The following is a 27316-nucleotide window of genomic DNA, read 5'->3' on the forward strand; positions in this document are numbered from 1 at the left end:
TGCTCAGACCCTGCCCACTCATCTCCCCCCCTTCCTTTACCCTCCCTCTTGGTGTGTGCGTGACCCCAGCAGAATAAGATCACTTTGGAGGCGAGCTGGCAGGTCCTACTCCAGAAGTGGAGGGAACACTGTCTATTCAACCCTTATTTACGGGGCACAGGTTTGAGCAGGACCGGGCTCTCGTTCTCCAGGAGCTCAGGCTAGCGGAGGTGAGGACACCTCGTCCTCGTCACAGGACACCCAGACACGGGCAGCTGTGGGGAGGGGAAGGTGCACCCTGGAAAGGAGGAGCCTGGCCCATCAGACAGACCGAGGGGGTCCTCGTCTGGGGTGGAGACTTGAACTCGGGCCCCTGGAGTTCAGCCTTGACGGAGGGGCTTCGTGGCACCGAGGCATGGGCAGAGCTCGTGAGACCCGAGCCTCTGCCCTGCTGCTGCTCTTGCTTCTGCGGATGGGCAGAAGCTGGCTGCCCTACTCCTGGCTCTCCCAGCTCATGCGTCCCACTGCTCAGTTACGCTGTCTGTGGCACTGCGTGGACGTCCTTCCACGGTGTCATTCCACCCATGGGTGCTGGTCAGGGCTCTTTGCCGGGGAAATGCTTATCTCGGCACTTTCCTCCCCACCCCACCAGCAGCCCTTTTCTCCCTCTGGGACCTCTCCTTCCCAGGGAACGGGGCTCCCTCCTGGCTATCAGCTATTATTACTTTCTCGGGTGTGAAATTGATAATTAGGGACTTGGCTGCTTATAGCTTCAATTGTCCCTTCATCCCTGGAGTATTTTCCTTTTGATAGCAGGTTCCTAGATGCTACAGAGGAATGTCAGGTACAGCGGGGGAGTGAGGCGCAGCCTGGGTGAGGAGGAGTTAGTGCTAGCTCTAGAGGGGGGGGCACTTGGCTTCAAGCTCGGTCTGTGTTTTGTTAGTTGGGAGACCTTGGGCAAATCACAGAATGCTCTGAGTCTGTTTCCTTGACTGTAAAGTGAAAATAAGAATACTTCCCTCCCAGGTTTCCTGTAAGAGTCAAATAAGCTAATAAGTGTGTGTGTATGTTTATAAATAAAAGTTACTGACTACAGAAACCGAGAACTAATGAGGTGCAGGCAATGGAGCTGACGTTGAGGACCTGCAATGATGGGGAGAAGAAACCTGACCATTTGATTCTCTGAGGGTGTGCCAGGGCTCTCCAGCTGTTCCTTGGTTTTTTATTTGGAGGTATCAGGGAACTGAACCCAGGACCTCGTACGTGGGAAGCAGGTGCTCAACCACTTGAGCTACATCTGCTCCCCTTCTCCAGCTTCTGAGGATGGTTGTGGCCCCAGGAGACTCAAGACGCATGGGTTTTACTGGTCCCTCCTGTCGTTCCGTCAATCGCAGTCTTGTCGGTGTCCACTCCACGTGCCCTTCTGCCTGCTCTGATGAACTCGTCTGTGTAAGAAAGGTTAGAAGGGGTCAGCGAGCCACGGGGAAAACCACAGTGGTGAAACGTGCCTGACTCAGCACTGGTGACGTCAGCTTTGCTGAAAGGTTGCTTGGTGACGTGACGGAGCTGGGAAGGTATGGGGTAAAGTGAATATTTACAGAGTACCTGTTGTGAAGTTTCTGCCCTCTTACATAATCCACGCAAAAATTCTGTGAGGTAGCTATCTGGTGGTATTTCCATTTTTACATGTGGAAAAACGAGGGTCAAAGAGGTGATGTGACTTGCCTAAAAACCTGTGGACAAGCCTGGGAGCCTCGACTTGAACTTCCTCTGTGCCCGGCTGAAGGTTAGAAGCTGTTTGGGGACAAGCAGGTGGCCGGCTGTGGTCAACCGGCGGTTTGCTGGAGGTTGTGTCTTCTCCTTAGCCCTGCCCTCTGGCCAGCCCGTCCGTGCACACCTCGTTTTGGGAATCCCTGTAGCAGAGCGGAGGATGCGGTTCTTAGGAGCCCTGGGAACGTTCCAGGGCCCCCTTGTTTGAATGGAGCTTTGCATCTTAATGAGCTGGGGGGAAAAATAGGCAGAAGAGGCTTTGCCAAAAGGGAAAATAAAGCGCATTGATGACTTCATTCCTCTTGTGTGCACAGATGTTTCCTCCCAGCGCCCCCTCCCTCACGGGGCTCGCTGGCCGCAAACAGATGGGAAGTGGCTCGCTGGTCGGGCAGAGAGCTGGACTCCAGGACAGGGTCCCCTTGCACAGAGCTGTGTTGAGGCTGTCCTGGGGAGCCTTCCAAGTGGGGCTCTGGCTTCCCCTGTGCCATGGGACCGCAGCTCATCCTCTTGCCAGGCTGGTAACATCAGCACCACGGTTTGGGGCGGCTGTGGGGTGAGAAGGAGGGCGTTTTGCATTGAGCCTGGAAACTTGGTGTCCAGTTCCCCAGTTGTCTCTGTGTCTCAGTTTCTCCATCTGTCAAGTGTCGAGATGGGATTAGATGATCTCTCTGAGGTTCCTTCCGTCTTGGACTTTGTGATGGCCTTGCATTGGTTGGGAAAGTTCTCCACTGTTGTTCATTTTATCTCTCTCTTTTTTTTTAGGAGGTACGGGGGATAGAACCTGGGACCTCGCATATGTGAAGCAGGCGCTCAACTACTGGGCTCCACCCGCTCTGCTTCATTTTATCTTAATTCACTTTGTTTTCTTACAAATAAAGCCTTCCATGTTCTGCGTCTCTTCACCGTTTTTAAAGCAACAAACCCTAATCAGATAAGTCATCTTAGGAGGTGGTGAGATGGGACTATGTCAAGAAGGATTATATTAGGATATATACATTCATTTGCTTGTAAGAGGAAATAATTTGAAAAAAATGCATTAAAAATGAATATGCCCAGTGTAGAAAACTTGGAAAAATATAGAAAAGCAGAAATAATATTGGGGATTCTTTTCTTTCCTTTTTTTTGCTGTGTACATTTTCCTATATAATTGGGGTCATATGGTATAGAGTTGTATATGCTGAGTTTTGGGGTTTATTTTCCTGATTGTAAAAGGAATTTCAAAAAACATATTTTAAAAATAAACTTAGAAATAAAAAAAAAAAAACAACGAGAGGATTCCTTGAATACAAAGCTAACCTTTGTTAAGATTTTAGTGTCACTCCTAAGTGGAATGGGGTGGGGGGAGAATTATTTTGCATAGTTGAGATCATACCCCATACTCCATGTTTTTAAAAAGTAGGAGCAAATCTTAAAGGGAGGATGGTATAAAGAGGGTTTTGATGACAGAAAACATAAGCCACTGGGTGGTTTATTGGTCATTCCTGATTTAAAAAAAAAAAAAAAAAGACTCAGTTCATTCAATATGAGTTTTAAGTATGCAGAAAATCATTACTCAAGTTCCTTGGCAAAGAAAATGGCCATTATGGTGCCTGAGCCAGCGCTGCATTGCTTTGGTGGAGGGAGGAAACAAAAGACTTTTTGTCTGGTAATTCTCCCAGCACAGTGTCCCCAAAGCTTAAATAGCTCCACCATTGTTGGCTTGTGCCTGAACAAAGAGAGCAGCATCAGTTACATTATCAGTGCTCACATGGCCCGAGGCTTCTCCTGAACTGTGGTCTGAAGGATGTTGCAGGAGAAATATGTTTCCTGCTTCTGGGAAGGGAGTAGAGGCACAAGAGGGGAGCTGAAGACTGCTGGCTTGGTACTAGGGCGGCAAGCTTCACCCCCCAGCTGGAAAATCCATTGGATTTCTGATTTAAGGTCTACTCTCAGTAAGAAGAGACTCACAGATGCATTTGTGTGATTACTTCCCCTTTGTTGTCTTCCTAATTTGGATTTACCACCCCGCTTGCCCTCTAGGCACCAAGAGATAACTTTAACTTGCATGCCTAAGAATCTTGCTGTTTCTTTCATCTAGGAAATATTAAATACAGCTTGATGGCCCTGCACTGCTTGGATCACAGATTTTTCAGATGGAAATTCATACTCGCAGCTCAGTTAGTTCGATCTTTCAGCACGTATTTGTTGAGTGCTCACATCCAGGAATGATGGCTGTGTCCCCGTGAAGCTTTGATTTCAGTGGGATTTGGCTCCCAGCACTTGAGAGGGGCAGTGCCATTATTCCCCGTTGGGATACAAAACCAAGTCTGCCTCTTGGGGCTTTTACTCTAGAGGGACGGGTCCTCCAGCCATTAGTGGGGTAGAGGAGAAGTTCAGGGAAAGACCGATATCCTAGGTGTGTTAGTTTTCTGGCTGCTAAAACAAATACCATGCAGTGGGTTTGCTTAAACAACAGGAATTTATTGGCTCGCAGTTTTGAGGCTGGGAGAAACCCCAAACCAAGGCACCGTCAAGGCAGGGCTTTCTCCTAGAAGACTGTGGGGTTCTGGGGCTGGCTGCCGGTCCCCCGTGGTTCTTGGCTTTTCTGTCACATGACCATGCACAGGGCAGCCTCTGACTTCTCGTGGCTTTCTCTCTGTGTGTCTGAATTTCATCCTGGTCCTACAGGACTCCAGTAATAGGATTAGGACCATTCTGATTCAGCTGGGCCACTCCTTAGCTGAAGGTCCTGTGTGTAATGGGTTCATACCCACAGCAGTGGGTTACGATGAAGAACATGTTTTTCTGGAATATCATAACTCTAAGCTACCACACTTGGTAACCTGTTCTCTTGGCCTCTTTTTGTGTAGAATTTTTAAAAAATGCATATTTTTTAATCTTTTCAATTGATAATTATCTTTAATCTATTAATTTTGTTATTTTCTAATGGAACACTTCGTAAATGTATATTGACTATTTCCTTGCTTTTCTTTCTTTGCAATTTTGGGGAACTTTGAAAGTTAGCTCTGCAATGTCCTGATTCAACTCTTTGTATTTTCGTTTAACCCACAACTACTCATGTGGCTTTAACTGAGCAATTCTTCTATAACCCTTACCTCATTCATTTTCTTCTTTGTGTCATCCTTTTTAGTTGGGCTGTTTTTTTTCCGTTATGGTTTTCTGTTCCTCTTTCAAAGAGGTGACAATTCGTGGCTTTCTAGCAGTTGGCTGACAGTATCTACTGATTTTCCGAATGTGCTCTTCCTTTGCACATTCAGGATGGTGTTTCCTTGTCCTTATGCTTCATGTTTCTTTGTTTTATTTTCCTTTCTTAAGCTTGAACAAAGTAGGATCTTTATAGATTTTGGATACACCACTAGGTTGAGTGACTAGACTGTCCTTGAATCCCCTTCATGGTTCTTTAACTGCAAGTTCAAGAATACGTGCCTCTCCCAGTCTAATTCACCTTTTCAAATTTCACCTGTTAAATATCTGCTTCTCTGAATTGATGGAGTATATGAAAAAAATCAGTAAAATAGGTTGGCTTTGAACAATGGGAATTTATTAGCTTACAAGCTCACAGTTTTGAGGCTAAGTAGAATCTCCAAATTGAAGCATCATCGGGAGATGCTTTCTGCCTGAAGAGTGACCACCACGACCCTTGGCTCCTCTGTCACATGGCAAGGCACATGGTGGTGGAAAATTGTTGACAGTGGATCGTGAATGACTGAAGTTTGGGGGACTCTGAGCTAAGGAAGCCCATAGACAAGGTCTAGACAAGGCTGTTTGGAGCCCATAAATGGGGCCCTTGAAGCTGGGACTCTTTTCTGGTTTGGGACACATAGGAACTTTGTTAGTGGCCTTGGAACGGCCGTGCTGGGCTCAGGAAATGGTCTGCCGTGTACCCGAAGGTGACATCCAGCTGGCATACGCTCGCGGGGGCCTGCAGCAGCCACGGTGGGAAACCTCTTTCTTGCCTTCGTGTGTCTTCATACCTTATGTTAATCGATTGGTATTAATATATTCATCTATTACTGCTGTTTCCTCTCTTTCCTCATCCTCACGAGCTCTTTGTGAGCCTGCGATTGATTTCCTCATGCAGCTCTCTTCCCTATTCCTCTTTCTGAGACTAGCAGGAGAAGCAGCCTTGCCATATTCCGTGAGCACTGTCCTTGCTATTTCACTGGTCTTGGACACTTAATGTTAATGACATTTTTCTGCTGCTGGTGATCCCCCCTCGTTTGGTTTCTGTGACTTGGAGCCGGAGAACTCACATCCAGGCATTCGCCAGGAAGCCCCTGAGCCTTAGGCAGCGGTCAAGGTTAGAAGGGAGTACAACTTGGGGGGAGAGAGGGCAGATGGGCGGTGGGTGCTGATGTGCTGAGGGACGGCACAGGGGCGGAAGGGATCGGGCCTGAGCTGTCTAATGGAGAATTCATTCTACCACTGCTTAAACGAGAGCACACTTCAAGCTTCTGCTATTGACCCTTTCTTTAAGAATTTTGAGTCCATCCACAGGATGTCACCCCCATTTCTATGCAGTTGCCTCCAGTTCCATGTGCCAAGGGCCAGACTCGCCCCAGCAGCTCACAGAACACTTTGAACATAGATACGTAGCCCACAAATTCTACCGTGTTCCCCTAAACTGACTCTCACAGTGGGCACATCTCTTTGGGCTCCTGGCCGTCGATTTTCTCATTCCCTTTGGAATCAACTTTTACACTCTCCCATTTCCCTCCAGGTCAGTTATTGTCTTAGTTTGCCAGGGCTGCTACGACTACTATCACATAATGGCTTGGCCTCAACTGTGGGAATCCGGAGGTTCTGGAGGCTAGCGGTCCAACGTCAAAGTCGCAGCAGCCCATGCTTGCTTTGGAGTCTGTAGCATTCTGGAACCGGCTTCCGGCACCCCTTGAGGGTTGCTGGCTAGCATCTCTACCTCTATCCCCTGGGGTCCTCCTGTACTTTCTCTGAGGTCTACTGACTGATGGTGTGCAAACTTCCTTTCCCGACAAGGCCTTCAGGCAAGTGGGTTTCAGTTTAGCCTCCTGTAAATAGCATTTTCCTAGATCCTATTCACAAATGAATCCATACCTTAACTGATAATAATCTTCAAAGGTCTTGTTTACAAATGGGTTTGCACCTAAAGGAATGTCGATTAAGACTTAAACATGTCTTTTGTGATTCAATCCCCAACAGTTTTTCCAAGCCTTATTCTACTTTTCACTTACTGGGTCTCCTGTTCCCATCAGGCGCATCCTTTTTATCCCTTCTGCCATGCAAATCTGATATCTTCTGAGAAGCTTCCCTTGACCATCCCAACTGAACGTGATGTCGCCTTGCTCTGGCTGCTAAAACCTCTTGTCATCTGCCAGTTTATTGTTTGGCACTTATTACAGACTCCCTTGTAGAGTTCTTCCTCCCCCCCCCCCCCCCCCTTGGGTTGCCTATACCTTATCTTGAAATCCTGGAAGTCAGGTCCTATATTTCCCTGCATCTTCCCTGCCTCTAGTTGCATCTCCCACAGCATTCAGAAAAAAGTCATTAGGAAATACTGGTTGATTGTGCAACCCAGGGAGCCCCATGTTGGGGGGAGGGGTCATCCTGGAGACCCTGGAGACTGCACAGGCCGCTGAATAATTTTTTCCTTCGTGATGGTGAGGGATTTTGGAGGCGTGAGTCATCGCCATGTCCAGATGTTCTCATTCTTATTAATTATCATAAAATAACTGGATGACTCCTACAGAAGACAAGGGCCCACAGAGAAGAGGTCTATTTTGGTTGACAGTTTTTCAATGCAACTGAAACAAAGAACAATAACAAGAGGATTTTTATGTCCAACTCCATTAAACTCAGGAGAATTCAGCTTGGTGGAAATGACTGTCTTTTTGGGATCGTGGGTTTCCCTGCAGTCTCTCATTTATATGCACGGCCTCATATGTAGAAAGCTACCAATTTGCAGAGGCCAAAAGTGGGGAGAGCTATATTGTGCTTTTCACAGCCAACTGTAATGATAGAGGACTGTCAGTAAAGCAAAACTGAAGTGACTTCTGGATTGAGGTGCTGGGATAAGTGCAAACGGTAAACCCATCAGAATGTACTTGCATGTCTTACACACCCAAAGATAATAACTTCAGTGAATCCTGAAGAGTAAAAAGCCTGTACAACTAGTTTGTTCTCAGCTCAGGTCAGAGCAGATTCCTCTCCTGGTTTCTAATGGCTCAGAAAGTCCTTTGCCATCAGCTGGCGGCCAGGCTGGGATTTTCCGTAATGGCGATTTCTGTGTGTTGCCTTTAGCGGTGCATTATTGCTTGTGATTGTGTTTGTTCATCTGTGTGAGGCAGCATCAAAGTGGTGTCAGAGACAGATGTTAGCACTAAATGGCCTTTAAAACTCTCCCTTCTTTGCTGTAACAGACCAGGCAGGCTTGGGCTGTGAGCACTTCCAGGGCCATTTTAATTCCACAGCACCTGGAGGACTGAAGGTAAAGGTCTTGGCCATCTCGGTTCAAATGAAGTTTTGCTTTTATCTTCTCCTGAGCAGGTGTTAAGAACCAACAGGACATACATGTATGTATAGGTATGCATACACGTACACATGATTTATTATAGGAATTGACTCACAGGACCCTGGGGGCTGGCAAGGCCAAGCTCTGTAGGGCAGCTGCAAGCTGGAAGCTCCAATAAAGGTGACATTGAATACCCCAGGAGAAGCTGACCGGCTGAAGTAGAGGCCGGTCAGAAATTCTTCTTTCTGACTTCTGAAATCCCCAGTTATGGCTTTTAAGACCTCCAACTGGATGAGGAGACGTCTCACGTGGCTGAGGGCAGTCTCTGTTGTTGATTGTAGATGCAATCAACCGATCATAGATGCAAATCCATCTGTGCAATGCCCTCACAGTAACAGGCCATTGCTTGCTTGGCCAAATAGCTGGACAGTATAACCTACCTGGGTGATATATGATATTAACCATCACAGGCTGTAACCCATTTCTAGGAGCAGAGAAGCACCAAGCTCCCAGCTCTGAATCCAGTGGTACGCCTGACCTCAAGAGTTAATGTGTAGATTATCCTCCTGACATAGAGGTGCAACGGACACAACCAATCCAAGGCCCACAGAGAAAAGGTGGCAATGGAGTGGGAAAAGTGGACATGGTGGCTGATGGATATGGGGAGTGGCAGGAAGAGATGAGATGTGGAGGTGCCTTTGGGACTTGGAGTTGCCCTGGATGGTGCTTCAGGGGCAATCACCGGACATTGTAAATCCTCCCAGGGCCCACTGGATAGAATGTGGGAGAGTATGGGCCATGATGTGGACCATTGACCATGAGGTGCAGAGATGCCCAGAGATGTACTTGCCGGGTGCAATGGATGTGTCATGATGAGGGGACTGAGTGATGCTGGGAGGGGAGTGGTGGGGTGCGGGTGGTGGGGCTGAATGGGACCTTATATATATATATATTTTAATGTAACATTTTTACAAAATCAATTTTAAAAAAAAGAGTTACTGTGTAGATTAGGCACCCTGTTTCCCCTCCCCTCCCTTTAGAGAAGATCCCAATAACTCAGCAGCCAACGGAGGCCTCCCCAGCTCTGGATGTGAATTCTCTGTTAGTGGCTAGTTTGGGATCACTTTCCAAATGTACATGTGCAGATTCAGACATCCGATTTCTCTTGTTTTTTTTAAAGATGGGGGTGAGAGAGGGAGGAGGAATCCTATAACCCATTTCCCTGCCTGTGGTCCCTCTGTTATATTTAATCTTTTCCTACCCTGATCCTGTGATGATTTTTCCAAAGCACAATCCCTAACTGTATGTTTTCCTCTGCTCAAAGCCTGACCATTGTTTCTTCTTGCTTACAGAAGAGAATCTGAATTTCTTCACTCTGCGTGTTCTCCTGGCATCCCGGGATCTGGCTATTGTTGTCCTCACCTTCCATGCCTCCTTTTTTTTTTTTTAACATATTTATTTACCCCCCCACCCCTACCCCCACCCCCACTGTCTGCTCTCTGTGCCCATTTGCTGTGTGTTCTTCTGTGTCTGCTTGTCTTCTCTTTAGGCGGCACCAGGAACTAATCCTGGGACCTTCTGGAGTGGGAGAGAGGTGCTCACTCCCTTGTGCCACCTCAGCTCCCTGGTCTGCTGCATCTCTTATTGCCTCTCCTGTGTCTCTTTTTGTTGCGCCATCTTGCTGCGCTAGCTGTCCGCTTGGGCCAGCTCTCTGCGTGGGCCAGCTCGCTATGTGGGCCAGCTTGCCTTCACCAGGAGGCCCTGGGAATTGAACCCTGGACCTCCCATATGGCAGGCAGGAGCCCAGTTGCTTGAGCCACATTGGCTTCCCTCTCCCATGCCTCTTCCACCCTGTGTTCTGTCTTAGGGCTGCCATAGCCAGGGACCACAACTGGGTGGCCTGCAACAGAGACATGTATTATCTCAGTTCTGGAGGCGGGAAGTCTGTGGTCCAGGGATCGACAGAGTTGGGGCCCCTTCCTTGGCCTCCTCCAGCTTCCGCTGGCTACCGCCTGTGCTTGGCATTCCTTAGCTGGTGGCAGCGTCACCCTGGTCTCTGCCCCCTGTCCGCCATCTCCCCGCAGCGTCACCCCAGTCTCCGCCCCTGCCCGCCATCTCCCTGCAGTGTCACCCCAGTCTCTGCCCCTGCCTGCCATCTCCCCGCAGCATGCCTTCGTCTCTGTGTTCACGTTTCCCTCTTCTCATAGACACACCCATCCCTGGGATTTGCCCAATTAGGGGTTATGACCTGAACATACCTTTTTTGGGGTGACACAAACCAAACCTTAACAAACCTTAACATTTCCCACCTCCTACCCACGCGGTCTTCTCTGTGGGCATCGCCCCTTTAGTTTGGCTGCCCTTGTTCCCTCTGTCCCTCCTCACGCATTTCAAGAGCCTCTCTTCCCCTCTGTTACATGGGGATAGTAAGAGCACTTTCCTGGCTGAGTAGTTAGGTGAGTTAAGTGAAGGAAGATGTGGAATGCGCCGAGAACAGCCCCTGGCCCACCACGAGCACAGAATCAGGTGACTGCATCGTTTCTGTGGCAGATGGGAGCCAGTGGACAAGGGACGGCACAAGTGAGGCCCCGACAGCCACGCCAATGGCTTTGACCTGCCACCAGGGGTGGAACGGAAGAGACGGGAAAGTGGGGACACAGATGTGGAAAACAGCAGGTGGATGTGTCGGGGAAGGAGGGGCGTGCGCTGCAGGCCCACCCCCGGGAGCCTCAGAGCACGTCCCATCCCTAAGTGGAGAAACCTGGCGTCCTGCTCCCTGGGCTCCTGTAACACTGCCACACACTGGGTGGCTTAGGAGAGCAGAAACGTGGTCTCTCCTAGTTTGGAGGCTGGAAGCCCAAAGCCAAGGTATCAGCAGAGCCACGTACCCTGGAAAGTCTTAGGGTTCTGGCAGTGGCTCGCTGGCTGTCCACGGCGTCCTCTGGTCTGCGGTATAACTCAGTCTCTGCCCCCCTCCCGTGGTCCTCCTCTGTGGGTAAATTTCTACTTCTTATAAGGACACCAGTCACATTGGATTTAGAGCCCTCTCTAGTCCAGTGTGACCTCAGGTGAACTCGCCTAATTCCACCTGGAATGACCCTATTTCCAAATGAGGTCACATTCTGAGATCCTGGGAATTAGGATGTCAACGTGTCTTTCTGGAGGACGCAGTTCAATCCCTGACATCCATGGTCGGCTTGAAGAAGACGCTGGCTGTGCTGCCTCAGTTTCCCCGAGGTTGGCCTGGCTGTGGCTGTCCCAGGTTTTGTCTTCTGCTTGGACCTTCTAGTTGCTCTCCTGGAGAGCTGGGGCAGCTCTCCTTCCTGGTGCACCTTCTGCCTCCCCTGCAGGTTCTGCCCTGCGTGTCTCGTGATCTGGTTCACTGGCGAGAGTCCCTTGGTTTAACTGTCTCCGTGGGTCCCAGACTTTTAACATCCCGAGGAGCCGAAGCTCCAACTCTTTCAGCCATCACTGATAGGAACAGCAATACTAGTGGCTTTTATTGAGCATGTACTTTATCCTTGACATTCTGCTGTGTGTTTTTTTTTTGCATGACTTCTTTCCCTTTAATCCTCACAACAACTCTCTGAGAAAGGTACTGCGATTATTTCCATTTTTTAAAAAAAGTGAAATGGAAGGCTTGTCCAACACCTCACCCCTAGTGAGTAGGGGAACAACAGGCATTTAACTCTAATGTAACTCGATCCTCATGGGATTCTCCTGATTTCTTATTCCCGCCCCTGTAGTAGTCAGCCATAGAGGTGCTGATGCAAAGGACCAGAACCTGTTGGCTTTTATAAAGGGGTAGAAGCTTACAGTCCCAAGGCTCTAAAGAGTCAAACTCAAGGTTGCTTTCTCAGCCAAAGCCATTGGCCCCGTGTTGAAGCCACATGGCCGGCGATGTCTGCGAGGGTTCAGCCTTCCTCTTTCTCTTAGGGCTCCGTGGGCCCAGCTTCTTCCCATTTCAGCTGTAGGCCGGCACAGGGCTCTGCTGCTCTGTTCTCTTCTGCTGCCAACTATCAGGCAAATGGCTCAGCTCTCTTCCTGGGGCCACAGGATCACTCTCTCCTCTTCTTTGTCTGTGGAGCTCCCTCCCTCTTTTCTTGCTTATCTGCTTCTGTCTCCTTGATTGAGTGTCCATGTATATAGTCCACCAAGAGGGCAGGGACTCAACCCTAATGATGTGCTTGAATCAAAGCCCTAATCTTAACATAATCAAGTTAAACGTAAAACCTTTGAATTTAATGCAATCAAAGCTATCACGCCCAGAGGAACAGATCAGTTTATGAACATAATCTATATCTTTTTTTGGAATTCATAAACAATATCAAAACTGCCATACCACCAAGGAGCTGGTAATAAAACCTCTTCTTAAGTAAACAATTCATTCATATTCTTGAGAAGAAGCAGTGATATTTTATAGGAAAGTACCCAGGCTTCAAGGGTCCTTCTGTGTAAGAATCAGTTCCTGTCCCAAAGATTTCCATGTGGCATGTGAAGTGCTAAACCTTTAGCTGCTGCACAAAGCTGGGCTACGTGGAATGACATGATCTATTTACCAAGGATTCTAGATCGTGAAGATTTTATTATAAAGGGGCAAGTCCTGACCTAAGCACACTTGGCTGGTGGGTGTGGTGGTGCTCTCAGACCCAAGCCTTTCTTTACCTGTAAATAAAAGCTTTGCGATCCTAAGGCCCTTTTCATCCAAGATGTACAGCTTTGACTTCTCTTTGCCCACTCTCTGGCCTGGTTTGGTGGCGATGAATTCCAAGAGAAGGCAGGAGACCAGCGTCTTGTGAAGGTTTCCCACCCTGAGCTGCCCTGATACAATGGTTCTTTGGGGGAGAATTCTCTGTTCTCTTATGCTGGTTTTTATCTGGCCTTCGGTTCACACAGCTGGGGCTGGGGCCCAGGCCAGAGCTGTGACTTAGAGTTGGGAAGAAGTTGACGGAAACATTCTCCAGCAGGGCTTGGGCAGGCCCAGGGAGTCCCGCCTAAAATCTAGTGGACAAAGCAGCTCTTGTCCACAGGCCCAGGGGTGGGAGGCAACTGGTCAGTGGCACAGGCCAGGCCATTGTGTGCTGTGACCCCAGCCAACTTTTTTTTTAGCTGAGAAAGGGGAAAAAGAGAGAGTAAAAATAAATAAAATTTTTAAAAAAAGAATAAAATAAAAAAGCCTCCAGACACTTTGCATCTGGAAAGTCCAGAATGAGCTGTTGATTTCCTAACGAGAGCTGGAGTAGCTTTGGAAGGAACTGTGCAATGTAGTGGGTTCTTTGTGAAAGAACAGCAGAGAGAAAAGCCACAGGGACATCCTCCTGGTCCCCAGAGCACTGACCCCGGGGTGTCTGCTTGCCTCAGCCTCATTTCCCGCACGGGGTGCCATGGAGAGGAAGCTGGCGGAGACCTGGCCCTGAGTTTGGGGACTTCAAACAGGACCCAAGCCTCTCCTCTGGGTTAGCAGCCCCAAAAGAAGATTCCTTCCTCTCTGATGGTAAGACTCACTTCTGCTGTGTTCAGCCTGCTTCTCTCTGCATGTTTCTAAAATCATTTCAACATGTTAAAGAGGCAGCTCTGAAAACCCTTAGGGATTTGGGCTCTAACTGCCCAGCTCAGAAGGTCTTAGAGACCCGGCGCCAGGCAGACACCTTTCACGGGCGTCAGCAAGGGAGAAAAGGAGACCGGGGCATAGATGGGAGATCAGGAGATGAGGCGGGGAAAAGGTGTCGAAAGGGTGTTGGGGGAGGGAAAGGAGGCTGGGTGCCCTCAGGGTCCTGTGGAGGGGCCTGGTGGACTGTGTTGACGGAGAAGCAGAGTGGCATTATGGATTTAGGCCAGATCCTGCCTTTCCCACTTGAGTTCCCCCGGAGAAGACTCTCCGCTTCAACCTGCCGCACGGCTCAGGTCTAGCTGGGCCGCTGGACTACGAGGTCTACGTGGAGATAAGGGGGCTCTGTCAGGAGGACATAACTCCCCAGGATGTAATCGGGTGTCTGTCCAGGGACACTTGGGGTGGGGATGGGGGGCTCCGGGCTGGGGCAGATGCTTCCTCCCAGTTTGGGAAGTGGGGGCGGCCTCAGAACAGCCTCTGTTATCCTTGTCTCGGCCCCCGGCTGGTGCTGCTAACCTTTCTCGGCTTCCTTCGGGAAGAGGGACCGCTCAGCAGCCAAGAGTTTGGATGGCCACCCTCAGAAGAGCTTCTTGAGGCTCTGTCCAGCCGAGGGAGGTCCCACTTGGTGCAGCAAGGCTCGTGTGTTTCCACACACCGTCTTCCAGGGCGCGTGCTCCCATCGGGCGAGGCGCTGGTTCTGGTGCAGCTTCCAGGGGGAGACCTGGAGGACGAGCCCCGGGGCTTGCTATCGGCGCACCCTCAGTTACGGGGCAGGGAAGTTGGCTTCCTAGGGCAGCTCGCCGGGGGCGGGGGGGGGGGACCCTTTAGAATGCAGATCTGGTCATGGGGTGGAACCTGAGATGCTACGTCTCCGACAGGTTCCCAGGTGATGCCCCAACTGCCAGGGCCCACACTTTGGGAATTATCACTAGAAAGCACCCGAGCAATCAATCAAATCTTAAGAAAAGTGACAGCTGCCCAGGGTCTGATTGCAAAGAGCTGCGCACCCTGGCAGTTATGGCTCTGGCCGAGGATTGACAGGGAGGGCGGTGGAGAGGAAGAGATGCACAAAGAGGGGTAAACCTGCAGGGGCGTTTGGGGAGTGGGGAAGAGTCCAAGCAAAGCTCCCTGGCAGATGTGCTCCAAGTCCAAGTGCACAGCGTGGTTGGGGCTAAGGCTAGCAGCGGAGCAGCATGCTGAACAATTAGAGCAGAGTCTGTGTGTGATGTGGGGTGAATTCTAGCTTGTGAAGTACAGCATTTGGTGGCCGTGGTCTCCACGGCAGGAGTCCAGCTGGTCAGCCGACAGGACTCGGACCCCAAGTGTGGTCCTGGGAAGGGCTGGGCAGACTCAAGGGCCATCAGACTCACGGCAGTGAGAAGCAGAAGCTCAGAACCCAGGTGGGGCCGCCCGGGTCTGGGCCAGCATCTCGGGGACAGTCTGGTGCTTCTGAAACTCGCGTCTACACTTGAACAGGTCTTGTTTTTTCTCTCCTACCAAAGTGGCCTGTTCTTAAAACGGATGTACTAACATTTAGAACCATTGTGTATTAGGCTGTTAAAAGAAAAGGAAAAAACAAAAACCTTGGAGGCCAGCTGTCGTACTTCCTTATTTTCGAGATGGGGAAATTGAGGCGTAGCAGCAGAGATGGAGCGGATTGCTCAAGATCTCACAGCAAGAAAGCAGCCTCTTCGGGCTTGGCTCCCAGGCCTCCTGATCCACCTCCTGGTCTCTCCACAGCGCCAAACCTTGACTGTGAGCCCCTCGGCTGTATTTGGCTGCTTTGCATACCTTGGTAGCCGAGGCTCCAGAAATGCCAGCTGGATTGGATTGGCGGGAATTGCACGCCATACTGAGCTGCTGCAACAGCTCGGCGGCTGTTCAACTTCATCTCCCTTTGTGTTCCTGGTTCAAACCAATTAGGGTCCATTTGGAACCGTCTCTCCGCGGCAGAGGTTTTTCATCAGTTCATTGGTGCAGCCGTTAGAACTGCAGAGGATCTGAAATCGGCCTCTGTGGGGAGAAGGCCTGCTGTGTTGGCTTTCATTTGGTGCCTGTAGGCTGCTCCATCTCTAGTTGAGTGGGGCTGTATGGATTCAGAGGCACCCACCTTTGTGTCCTAATGAGCGCCAGTTCCTACATCTGTGGTGACGAGCTGAGGTCTGAAGGGGAGGGAACAGCCAGCCCCAGCTGCCTGGCTCTTGTCTTTCTTTAAACCGCTCCAATTCCCCACGGAAGCCTGCTTTTGCCCTCGGAGCATCTGTGGCATCGCTCACACTTGCAGTTCCTTTCTTGTGGGCTGGCTACTTTGCATGAGGTCCGGGGGCATTCGCCGATTGAGTTAGCGACTTTCAGCTTCGTTTCCTCCTTCTGAACTTCTAGAGTTCAGGTAAATTTGGTTACGGGTGCGGTACCAACTTTAGAAAGCACCGGAAATAATGACCTGGGGCATTTGGAGATTTTCTATCTTAATACTACAGGAAGGCTGGGGGAGGGAGCTTAACTAGTATTTCTCACTTTCCCTCTTTTTTTTTTTTTTGCACCACCCAGTGTTGGCAAAACCCTCTTGTTTGCAGTGTTCCTCCTGTGCAAAGGGAACTTTAAACAAGAACCACCAGGAGAGGCCCTCACCCTTGCCAGGAGCTCCCTAGGGAGATGTGTTAGGTGAACAGTCTTCAAAACTCCTTCCCTTGGGGTCTTTCAGGGCTGGTTGTTTGATATCATGATAGATAGAAATTGCTGTAGAAAATCTAGTCTGTGTCTCCAGATCATTAAGCTTTGAGATGAAGGGAAAGCTCTAAACTCCAGCCCAATCCCTTCCTGTGACAAATGGGGACATTTCAGCTCTAAAGGTTGTGACAGTGACTAGTTACAAAGGAGGAGGGAATCCAAGTTTTCAGCCTCTCCATCCAAGCTGGAGATAATGGACCCCAATTTAGCCTCCTGTTTTGGACGCATATTTAACGGTTTTCAAATTTTTGTCAGGTCACTTCAGTTTACTGGTATCTTAGACATTTTTCTTACCCACCAGTTCTGGGTAGGGTTTAGACGGTCACTGAAAGGCCGTATGGACCAAAAGAGTTTCCCACCACTTCTGAGTAGGATTCGGTCCGGTCATTGAAAGGGTGATTTGGACCAAAAGAGTTTGACATGACTTCCTCGTCAGAGCCGAAATGAGTTTAGGGAAAACATGCAGCAATGAAAGTACTATTTCGTGAATGTTAACATTCCTTGTCAGGAGGTCTGTCATCCCTTTTATGTTTACGTTACTGCTATTTTGCAAGTTTGTGCTGGACATCGGAATGCCTTGAAATTCCCCTCGTGGTGGTTTGGGGCTCTGTTGCCAAAGACATCCGTCAGGCCATAGAACTGGAGCCTTTGAGAACTGGCAACCCCCTCGTTTTACAGACGAGGAAACAGCCCCAGGGAGGCAGAGGGGGTGTGCCCGTGACAGCTGGGTGCGTGGGACGTGGGGTCTCCTTAGGCCCCGTCCCGGGTCTGTTCCATTCCTGCCTGTACAGCATCGAGTTGGTCGGGGCTCTCAGAATGGCCCACGCTGCCCTAATACTACCAGGAACCAAGAATTCCTCAGCAGACCGTGGGGAGGTCGGGAGCTTGAATAAAATGTCTTTCTTAATCTAAAGCTGGTGAGTAGAATCACTCAGGTTTTTCCCTGCTTGGAAGCCAGAGCCGGGACAGGCTGCCAGGGCGCCGACTCCTTGGGCTTTGCTAAATGCTGTGAGACATTAGGACGGGACAGACTGCTCACGGGCGTCCCCAACCCCCACCAAGCTCCACAAAGGGGAAGCGGCCCCTGCTTCTAGCTTCCTCCGCCTTCAGGAGCACCTGTGCGAAACATTCCCCCGTGACCCTGACGCAACCCTGAGGCCTTGGGTCATCACGCTGGTTCATCGAAGCCGAGATTCTCCCCAGCGGTGCTGAAGAGCAGGTGTCTCTCAGAACCCCGTCGCACCGTGTGGTGCTGCTGGGCAGAAACTTCCAGCAAAAGCACCAGCCGGCCCAGAAGCAGCTTGCTGACAGCAGAGTTCCTCTTTCCTTGCACACTCTCCTTGAGAATTCTGTCAAGCGGCCCTTCTAACTTGTGTCTGCTTGGCAGGTACAGTGATCATACAAATCTCCCTCCAGCGCTGGAGGAGTCAGGATGCCCATCGAGGAGATACTTCACACGGGTGGTGGAAGCGGGTTTGGGGGGCGGGAGGGGTGTCCCTTCCTACCCTCCGTGGGTTGATCCCAAGACACTTCTGGCTTCTGAACCAGAGGGTTCCTCTGATTTATCCTGGCAAGTAGCTGGATCATTTGCAAACCTTTTCATCCATCCTTGTTCCACTGGAAAACCCTGTGTTTTCTAGCTTAGCGAGTTTTCCTGTGAGAGTTGTCTTCCTGTTTGTTTGCATGACCCACATTGTAACCTTGTTAATCAAAATCCCTGATCAGGGAAGAGGACTTGGCCCAGTGGATAGAGTGTCTGTCTACTACATGGGAGGTCTGCGGTTCAAAACCCGGGCTTCCTTGACCTGTGTGGAGCTGGCCCATGCACAGTGCTGATGCGCTTAAGGAGTGCCCTGCCACGCAGGGGTGTCCCCTGTGTAGGGGAGTCCCACGCTCAAGGAGTGCGCCCTGTAAGGAGAGCCGCCCAGCGCGAAAAAAAGTGCAGCCTGCTCAGGAATGGCGCCACCCACATGGAGAGCTGACGCAGCAAGATGATGCAACAAAAAAGAAACACAGATTCCCGTGCTGCTGAAAACAACAGAAGCAGACAAAGAAGACGCAGCAAATAGACACAGAGAACAGACAACTGGGACTCGGGGGAAAGGGGAGAGAAATAAATCAATAAATCTTTAAAAAAAAAAAATTCCTGATTAGCCAGAACACTCCATTCCTTCATTGGGTCAGAAAAGAGAGAGTTGATTGTTCTGTGTCCCTCCAGCCGTCCAGGCCTGAGAATTACTCCCGCGAGTCCATTGGCCTTTAAGGAGGCATGGGGGGCTCTCAGGTGGACATTCGGGGTGGCCGGGATCCTCACAGAGCCCATGAGGAAGCAGAGGGGTCTGGAACATCCAAAGCAGGGCGTCCTCAGGCCCGTGGTGCTGGGAGAAAACTCCCACGGCCGTTGCAGTGGGTGCCCTTGAATGAGGCTTCCTCCTTCAGCCTCTCAGACAGAGGACAGTGATGGGGTGGGGTGGGGGCAGAGGAGGGAAGGTGGCCGGTGCAGCCAGAGAGGATGACGGCTGACGGCCTGGGGCCGGAAGCTGGGAAGCTGGCTGGGCAGCCGAGCGAGTGCCCCTCGGCTCCTCCTCTTAGACGTCGTCCAGGGGGGGTGCAGAGCTGGCATGAGAAGGTGGGGGCTGATGCCAGTGGAATGTGCATGACATCCGGAGCTGGGACCCCATCCCATCTACCTGCGGCAGGGAGGCCTCAGTGTACTTGGTTTGTAATAGGCTTGAGAGAGTTGTGGGGACTTCGGAATTGCAGTGACTGAAGCCGTGCTTTGGGAAGTTCCTTTAAGGGACTCACAGAAGCTGCTCTACGTAACAGGTGCTATCTAATAGGAGGGATTTTTAGGATGCACACAGAAGATTCTGGCAAAACCTCTAACAAGTCACTCATTTTTCCTGAGCTATTTTGTAAATAGAGACGTGGAAGGAAGAAAGGGGTCCCTCGTGACTCTCTTTGGCCTCTTGCCGGTTAAAGCTGGAGGCGGGTCTTGTGTGCTTGGTCCCTTTATCATGAGAGGTCAAGCTGGACTGGCTCCAGGCAGTTTGTTTTCTACATAACTAAATTATTTTTCTTTTTCTCTCGCTCACTTTCCAATTTCTCTTTAAATTTCTCCATCATCTTCATCATTTCCTGGTCCTTATCATTTTGATTTCGATTTCAAGCCAGCTTTCCTTTTTTGCATCAGTTTGTGCTCTCTTTGTGATTTTTTTTCCCTCTTGTATCATATATGCCATATCTTCCTGCCTTCTATGTTGAGGCTGATTGACAGCCCTGAAATTTTTCTTCTGGATGGTACATGAGGTCATTATCAGAAACCTTTTTTATTTTTTTGCAGTGAAACACAAGAAGGATCCATTAAGTAAGGGCTAGATTTGTTCTCAGGTGGGACATACACATTGCTTGGGTTGCTGTTCTGTCTTTCTGTTCGGTGAAATGCCCTCCTCAAATCGGCTTGAAGCCCAGTTCCCACTACACTTCTCATTTTCCATCCATTTACTAATTCATTCAAAAAGTAGTCATATTCTGGCACGTGCTAAGATCAAAGTCCTGAGTGAGCCGGGTATGGCCCTGCTTCCTGCTCTGAAGTTCGTTTCCGTGTTGGAGTGGCTTCTCCTCCTCCCTCTGGGCAGGGGTCCGAAGAGCTGACCCTTAGAAAATAAAAGAATGCTATCAGGATATCCATTCTGATCCCACAGCAGCCCCTAAAACTACTGATGAGGAGGACTACGACTCCCAGCACGCCGTGTGCCGCTCCCACGATCCCCCACTTCCTGCGAGCTGTTTTGAGCTGCCATCTCCGGATGGATGGAAAGCTTGCCAGATCTGGAAAGAAAAAGTATGCTCACCTGTGAGACAGAGGAAAATTGTCCAACATTCTTGTAGCTACAGGCCCAGAAACCGGTGACATCTTTGTGCAGTTGGATCCCTGCTTCAGGATGTGCGTCTTAACACGTAGTTGGAGTGGATGCGCTTTCGTTGGGCAGCGTTTCCCAGCTTTGTGTAGGAGTCTGCCCACCCTCAGCAGATTCCAGCAGGAGGGAGCGGGTGGAAGAGAATCGCTGCCCCTCCACTCTCATCCCTCCGTCCTCCCTCTCTGAACTCGTTTCTCCCAAGCCTGGCTGGGACTCGGTTTCCCTGGGGGCTCCCTCTGCAGCCCCTGGTAGTAATTGGCAGGTGGCCGATCTCTGTCCCTCCAAACCCCTGTCGGGTGCGGAGCTGACGCCAGAGGCCACCTGGGACTGCGTGGAGTACATCAGCGGTGAACCAGTTGCCTCCCAGCCGCACCAAACTATGGCCCTTGTGGTGTCCCAGCCGCCTCCATGGTCGGGGAAGGGAGAGGTTACTGGAGAGTCCTTTGTGGGGGAGCCTTCAACCAGTGCCAATCACGGCACTGGGCTCATTAGCAGTCATTGCCATGGCAACAGGTCTGCCAGCAAGTGGCTCGTTAGGCTGACAACTTCAGAGACGTTATATATAGATCTGGGTGGGGGGGAGTGGAGCTCTGGGGCCCTGTGGATATGCCTTTCTTTAGCGCTTCTCCTGCTTCTGGGTTTGGGGTGTGACGAGACGCGGTGTGGGGAACCTAAAAACTGCACGCTCTGGCTGCTGACCAGAGGGCCTGACCGCCACCCGGGAACGCCGGCAAGTTCCGTTTGCTCCCATCTGCAGGAGAAGGTAAGAGCCAGGGTGCTCTTGAAGCCGCCTTGAGGGACGGAGAGTCCCTCGGGAGGAAGTGGAGTCTCAGGTTGAACTTGAGCGGAGCAGTAGAGGCTCTGGGGAGCTGAGGAGGGGTCGGCATTGTCTGGAGGCCACAGAGGCAAGATGGGGTCCCCTGTAGAATGGTCATCGAAGGGTGTTGGACCAGGAGATAGGAGCGTTTGCTTTAATAAGTAGCCATGTGGCCAAACGCTCTCTTTAAAAGGATGTGCTTATTAAAAGGTGTTTCCTAATTTTAATTTCAGAAGTGGTGTTTTTTCCTCCGTTGTTCCCTCTAGAGCTGCAAAGCAGCAGCTCCAGAGTTGAGTGAACAGACGGCTGACCCAGGAGACTTGTTTAAAATGCAGGCTCCCGGGCTCCACGCCCCTGAGGTTGATTGAGTGATTGGGTCGGGGCCGAGGAATCTGCTTTTTAGCCCACATCCATGGTGAAAGATGGGGTGTCCTAGGGACTGCACTTTGAGAAACACCGCTCCAGGGAGGGGGGGATTGCTTTTAATCACTGGGGGACTTCTCTTTGCTTGCTTACTTGGTTATTTTTTTCTCTGGTTGGGGGGTGGGGGACTCAGTAAAAATTGGTGTTGCATAGTTTTAAATAAGGAGACAAGGAATTCAGCCTACAGCTGGGCACCGTGGCTGCTTGGATGCGGGTGGTGATATTTTTTGCACATCTCCCGTGAAGGCACATGTTCACTTGGAAGCTGTGAGGCAGCCAGGAGAATGAAGCCCGAGTTGGGAGCTGGGACGCTGGGTGGTCCAGGTGAATCAGGCCCCAGTTGTCATCCTGCCTGGGTGGGAGCTGGGATGCTACCTGGCTCGGGTAAAGAAAGGGAACAGATGTATGGATACCTGGGGAGCGATGGGCTGAGGGTGGCATGGGTTTAGACAGCTAGAAAGACATCACTAGAACAAAGCTAGTATTTTAAAATTGAACTTTAACAACTAATTAGCTGTGCAACCTGGGGCAAATTATTTAACTTCTGTGAGTTCAGATTCTTCATTTTAAAATGGGGGGTGAGGGGAATTGCCACTTGTATGGTAGGCTTGTTGTAAAGTCAGAGAAAATTGTGTAAGGCATCTGACCCAGACCTTGGTACGTCACACATCTTTATTGATGGGCTCACATGGGGTCTTTCTGGAGCATGTACTAGACTAGGGTTCTGAGGAAACCTCTTGAGTGAAAAAGAGTCTGTGCGGTTCTGCACATACGCGCCCTTTATTGGGATGAAAGATTAGTGGCTTTCCTCAGATTCTCAGAGGAAAGTCTTCCCAGTACAGCTGAACAGGTTGTTTACTGAGCAAGGGGGCTGCTAAAGGGGCAAGTGGCCCAGGGATGGCCTGGCCAGAAGAGGAGGTAGCTTTTTATAATTCCCGCAGACATCCTGTGCATTAGGTTAAGAACCACTGAGTTGGCAGAAACCAGCCTCACCTCCACCCTGCCCTCCACTCCCCACCCGCACTCTCTTTCAATTTGTCCATTCCAGGTAAAAGCCCCCAGACCCCTGGGCCTGGGTCCCCTGTGTTTCCAGTTCCTCTTCCCATGGGAAAGAGCTGGAGGAGAGAAGCCTGAGTTCTAAGGAGGGAAGAGGCAGCTTTAACTTGCGAGGAAATTAACGAGAAGCCTAAGTGTGAGAGGCTTCAGCGACCAGGCAATTCCTCGCTGCTTCCTCCCGGGCCGCCTCCAAGGAGCTCCTTCCTGCTCCTCTGTGGACCCTTCAGTGAGGGTCTGTGGCTGGGTGGGTTTCAACGTCCGGCTCTCACATCTCTCGAACGTGTTTGCGTTGTGAAACTCGCCCAGCGTAACCTCCGCCAGCATTGACGTTAAGCGCGTTTACACCATTGCGCAGGCCCCTCCACTGTCTGGTTCCGGACGCGTTCACCAACCCCCTCCGGAAGCCCCCAGCCCGTGGCACCCACCGGTCTGTCTCTATGGATCTGCTTATTCTAGATCTCTCTAGAGGTGGAATCATACGCTCTGTCCTTTTGCGTCTGGCTCACTTGGCGCAGCATCACGTTTTCAGGATCCGTGCATGTGTCAGAACCTCTTTCCTGTTTACAGCGGGATGCTATCCCGTTGGACGGCTGGACCACCTCACGCTTATCCTCCCTTCTGTGGGTGGACACTGGGTTGTTTCCACCTTGGGGCTGTCGTGAGCCGTGGTGTCGTGAAAATTCGTGTACCAGCTTTTGTTTTGAACACCTGCTTTCACTTCTTGGGCTGCAACCCCAGGAGTCCCCACATCTTGACTCCTTGACTTCTTTTAGGTCGACCAACTGGAGAAACTTCCTTCTGAGAGGGGAAAGGCAGGGGACTGTGGCCGCCTCGGGCGACGGGGCAGGGCGCAGCCCGAGAGCAGGCGGGCAGGGGCTGCGTCGTCCCAGGCCTTCCCCCGACCCACTTGGCACACCTTGGCCCTCCCTGCCTCGGTGTCTGTCCCTCCGCTGCAGGTGCTGCCCTGCAGGGTTCGAGCGCAGCCGTCCTTTATTTCCTAGATGGGGGAGACCTCCGGCCAGTTCCTTCACCTCCTGGGGTGTCAGTACCTTCACCCGTGAGCCGGGGCTTATTCTGACTCCAAGGCCTGTGGAGATGAACTAGCCAGAGCCAGTCTAAAGAGAAAAGCCCTTAGTGCCTGGGGCGGGGCAGGCAGCAGTATTGCTCTGTCATGGGTGTGGCACTGGCGGGGGAGGTGTCGGAAAGTTTGAGTCTGTCTGCTCCCCGGCTGGTGGGAGTTGTCTGCTGTCTGTCCCACCATCTCACTGGCTGTATTGGTCACGTCTTACCGTGCTTTTCTTAGGATGCTGGCCTTTGAGCACGTGTGGGTTTGGAAAGAGAACCCCCATTCCTGGAGCCCTGATGGTGAAATGGGGGTGGAGGCTGGGGCCTCGCGGTGGGGTGGGGGTCACCCGTGCCAGCTCTGATGCGGTCCCCCGTCTGTTGAGCAGTCCCGGGCTCTGGGTTTTTGTTTTCGCTCATCTCCACCGTGTCTTTTACAACCAGGCTGATTTTCTCTCTCCCCCATGGGGCTTGCTCAAGTCGGAGTCCCAGTCTGTTGCCTGAGGTCGTGCAGCTCCAGAGAGTTGGGGTGGGAGCCCAAGTCTGCTGCCCTGCTGGGTCCCTCCCTCCCTCCCTCCTCTCCCTTTCCACCACGGCAGTCTCCAACTCTCGGCTCCCAGGTCCTCCCCTGTTATCTGGACAAGCACCAATGCGGCCATCCCATCTCACATATTTGACTGAGGCAGAAGGGACCTGGCATCTTGCCAACTCTGGTTCTAGAATATTCCTCTCTTCCAACACTGACTCTCCATTCCTGCTTTACTCCCCACCCCACTCACAGCCGAAATGTTGATTCCCAGATGGAGGGTTTTTTCCTCCTTCCCTCCCTCCCTTTTACTTTCTCTCTCCCCCTCCCTCCCTCCCTCCTTCCTTTTTCTTTCTCATTTATCTGCCTGCCTGGCTGCCCATCCTCCCACCCACCCTTTATTCATCACAGGCTCCTTGTCCACAGTTTGACCATCTCCCAATCTGGGACAGCCCAAAGCAGTGTCTGGGAGGCCAGGTGAACGAGCTCACGTGTGTTCCTGGTGCTTAGAGGGCGCATCCTGCAGGGAAGGACGGAGCCTGGTGGCATCCCGCTGCTTGCGCTGGACAGGCGGCTGTCCCTCTCCCTGTGACCTGGGGTTTAGAAGACAGTCTTCCACACTGAATCAGAGAGGCTCTGCGGGTTGGCAGCGGCGGGAGGCAGACGCGTTCAGGGCGGAGTGGAAGGCTTTTAATTAAATTGTGAAAATCCATAATGAAACAGCAGCAGCTACGCAGAAGGCCAAAGGGAGGCCGTGTTTACTGGAAATCCCAGGAGGGCCAGGATTTATTCATTTCCCCCTGGAGGTATATGGGGCACCCCAGGGAGCAGAGCACACGGTTTGCAGCCTTCACAGAGCGTGAGAGCAGCCTGGGAGCTGCCCATCTCCAGGGCTCGCCTTCCAGCCATTATCTTCCCAGGGAAGCGGTGGCCCTCAGTAACAGAAGCCACGTTGGTGGGCATGGCTGTGGGACGCTGAGGACGTGTAGCCCCTGGCGTTTCCACGTGAGGTCTGGCTGTGTGGATCACTTCTCTGCCGCTTGGCTAATGTGGACTCGATTCTGACTTCAGTCAGTTTACTTTCTTCAGAAGCAATTGTGTAGACTCATTTGGACCCGCTGTCCTTATTTTTAAAATATCCTTTAACAGCTTTTATTTTATTTTATTTAATGAAAATTTAGACTGAACAGATTGAGGGAGTAAAACTCACGTATGATCTCATGGCCGAGAGATGACCACTGCTGTGTCATCTGGCTTTTCTATGTTGCATAGATACTTTTTTCTGAGTTTTTAAAGAAAGGTAATACAAATGTGTATCTAAAAAAAGAAAATAAACGGCCTATAAGTGCCTATGAAGAAAAGCAGGTCTCTGCTTTGTCTCAGGCTCCCAGTTCTTTTCGCCCGAGTGTTTTGGACACTCTAGAAAATCCCCGTCTAGGTCTGCATCGATTCCCCGCGTTATTACGGAATGTTTTGCATCTTGCTCTGCTGTGACCTGCGTGAATCACTTCTGTTAGGTTTTCGTGCAGGCCCCCAGCCCCGTCTGCTGCTGTGCTCGGTGGTCCTGTGGATTTCAGGCTTCGGCACCACCGGGAGGTGTTTCTGGGGGCATCAGGGAGGAGAAGGTCAGTCGCAGAGCCGGCGGGCATCTGCCCCTGCTCACCGGGAGGGAGCTGGGAGCCGGCCCTGCTCAGGTTGCTCTCAAAGAGCACGTGCTTCCAGCGCCTCTTGCTCGTGCACCCCCTGAAATCTCACTCACGCCCCCTGTGCCCTCCGTCCCCAGGGGAGGCTTGTGGGCCACGCACTGCCCGGTGTCGAGCTGTTCCAGGGCAGCTCCGTCCACCTCTGACGCCCTGGTTGATCCGCAGTCGCAAAAGTGCCCGACGCGTGTGACCTTTTCTTTCCCTCCCAACAGAAGCCCGGAATGGTCCCCCCTCCGCCGGGAGAGGAGAGCCAGGCCGTCCTGCTTCCCCCTGGCTGGCAGAGCTACCTGTCTCCCCAGGGCCACCGATACTATGTCAACACAGCCACCAACGGTGAGTGCGCCCCGCGCAGCCCCCCGCGCCCAGGCCTCCGGGTCTCCATCTCCCCTGAGGACGCTCTTCCCCTCCCTCCTCCAAGCTCAGCAGCACACGATTTCGGGGAGCTCTGAATGTCCTCATGAGCACTGAAGCTCCAAAGCAGGGCTAGCAGATGTAGGCCTTCCCGAACCAGCCACACCACGACGCTCTGTTCCTCTTTCCTCAAGTCTCTGGCTGGACCTGCGAGTCTTGGGAAAGTTTGGGACGACTCGGGGTTATTTATTATAATTGATGACACAAGTTCCACGTGCAGTGCCCGAGTTGAGGGAGGACCTGGCCTCCACGGGAGGGACCCCTCCTTCAGCCTGAGCAGCCTCTTGTGGCTAAGAGATTTCCTCCTGGTCCTCAAAGCTTGTGGCCTTCTCCGCACGGTTTGGACTTTCCAGGCTACCCAGGTCGTATCGTTTACCTGCGAGGAGGCTGGAGAAGGGTCGAAGCAGGAGGGTGTGCAGTGTGGCACGTTCTAGAACGACGGGAGCGGGGCGGTGTCGTGGTCTCTAGGCTGCTGGGCCAGCAGCTCTGGGTCTTGAGCCCTGTGTCTCCATGAGGAAATGGCCACGGAAGAGTCGAGAGGCTGGAAACATGGCTCGTTGGCGTCGGTAAGGCGCACAGGTGTGCATCACGAGACAGAACGTCAAGTCCCACCCGGGCCCGCCTGCTGGCTCGGCGCCAGCTTCTCACCTGCCTGGTCCGGGCCCACCCGCCTCTATGGCCACTTCCCACCTGGTGAGCCCATTCCTAGCCCTGTGATGACGAGCCTGACACAGAGGGGTACCGGGGATGGAGAGCCGTGGCTCTGCAGTGACAGCTGCCGCTCTGGGCGGCTCGTTTGTTGGTATGGTATCCCCTGGCAA

The 27316-nt window shown here is 51.5% G+C and overlaps 1 protein-coding gene across 4 annotated transcripts in view; it reads left to right on the forward strand.

Annotated features, from left to right (window-relative positions):
* Window positions 1-27316, forward strand: part of GAS7 (growth arrest specific 7) — a 224304-nt gene that overhangs the window by 109642 nt on the left and 87346 nt on the right. For 2 of the 4 annotated variants that reach the window (XM_004460221.4, XM_071210318.1), the window contains exon 2: window positions 26297-26417. In XM_004460221.4, coding sequence (XP_004460278.1) covers window positions 26297-26417 — 121 coding nt within the window. Of the gene's footprint in view, window positions 1-13191; window positions 13731-20545; window positions 21261-26296; window positions 26418-27316 lie in introns of those variants that run through there. The other 2 variants (XM_023589330.3, XM_058283481.1) reach the window with 2 other exon arrangements.

Source organism: Dasypus novemcinctus, chromosome 21, assembly GCF_030445035.2.
Source record: "Dasypus novemcinctus isolate mDasNov1 chromosome 21, mDasNov1.1.hap2, whole genome shotgun sequence".
In the NCBI taxonomy this organism is placed as follows: domain Eukaryota; kingdom Metazoa; phylum Chordata; class Mammalia; order Cingulata; family Dasypodidae; genus Dasypus; species Dasypus novemcinctus.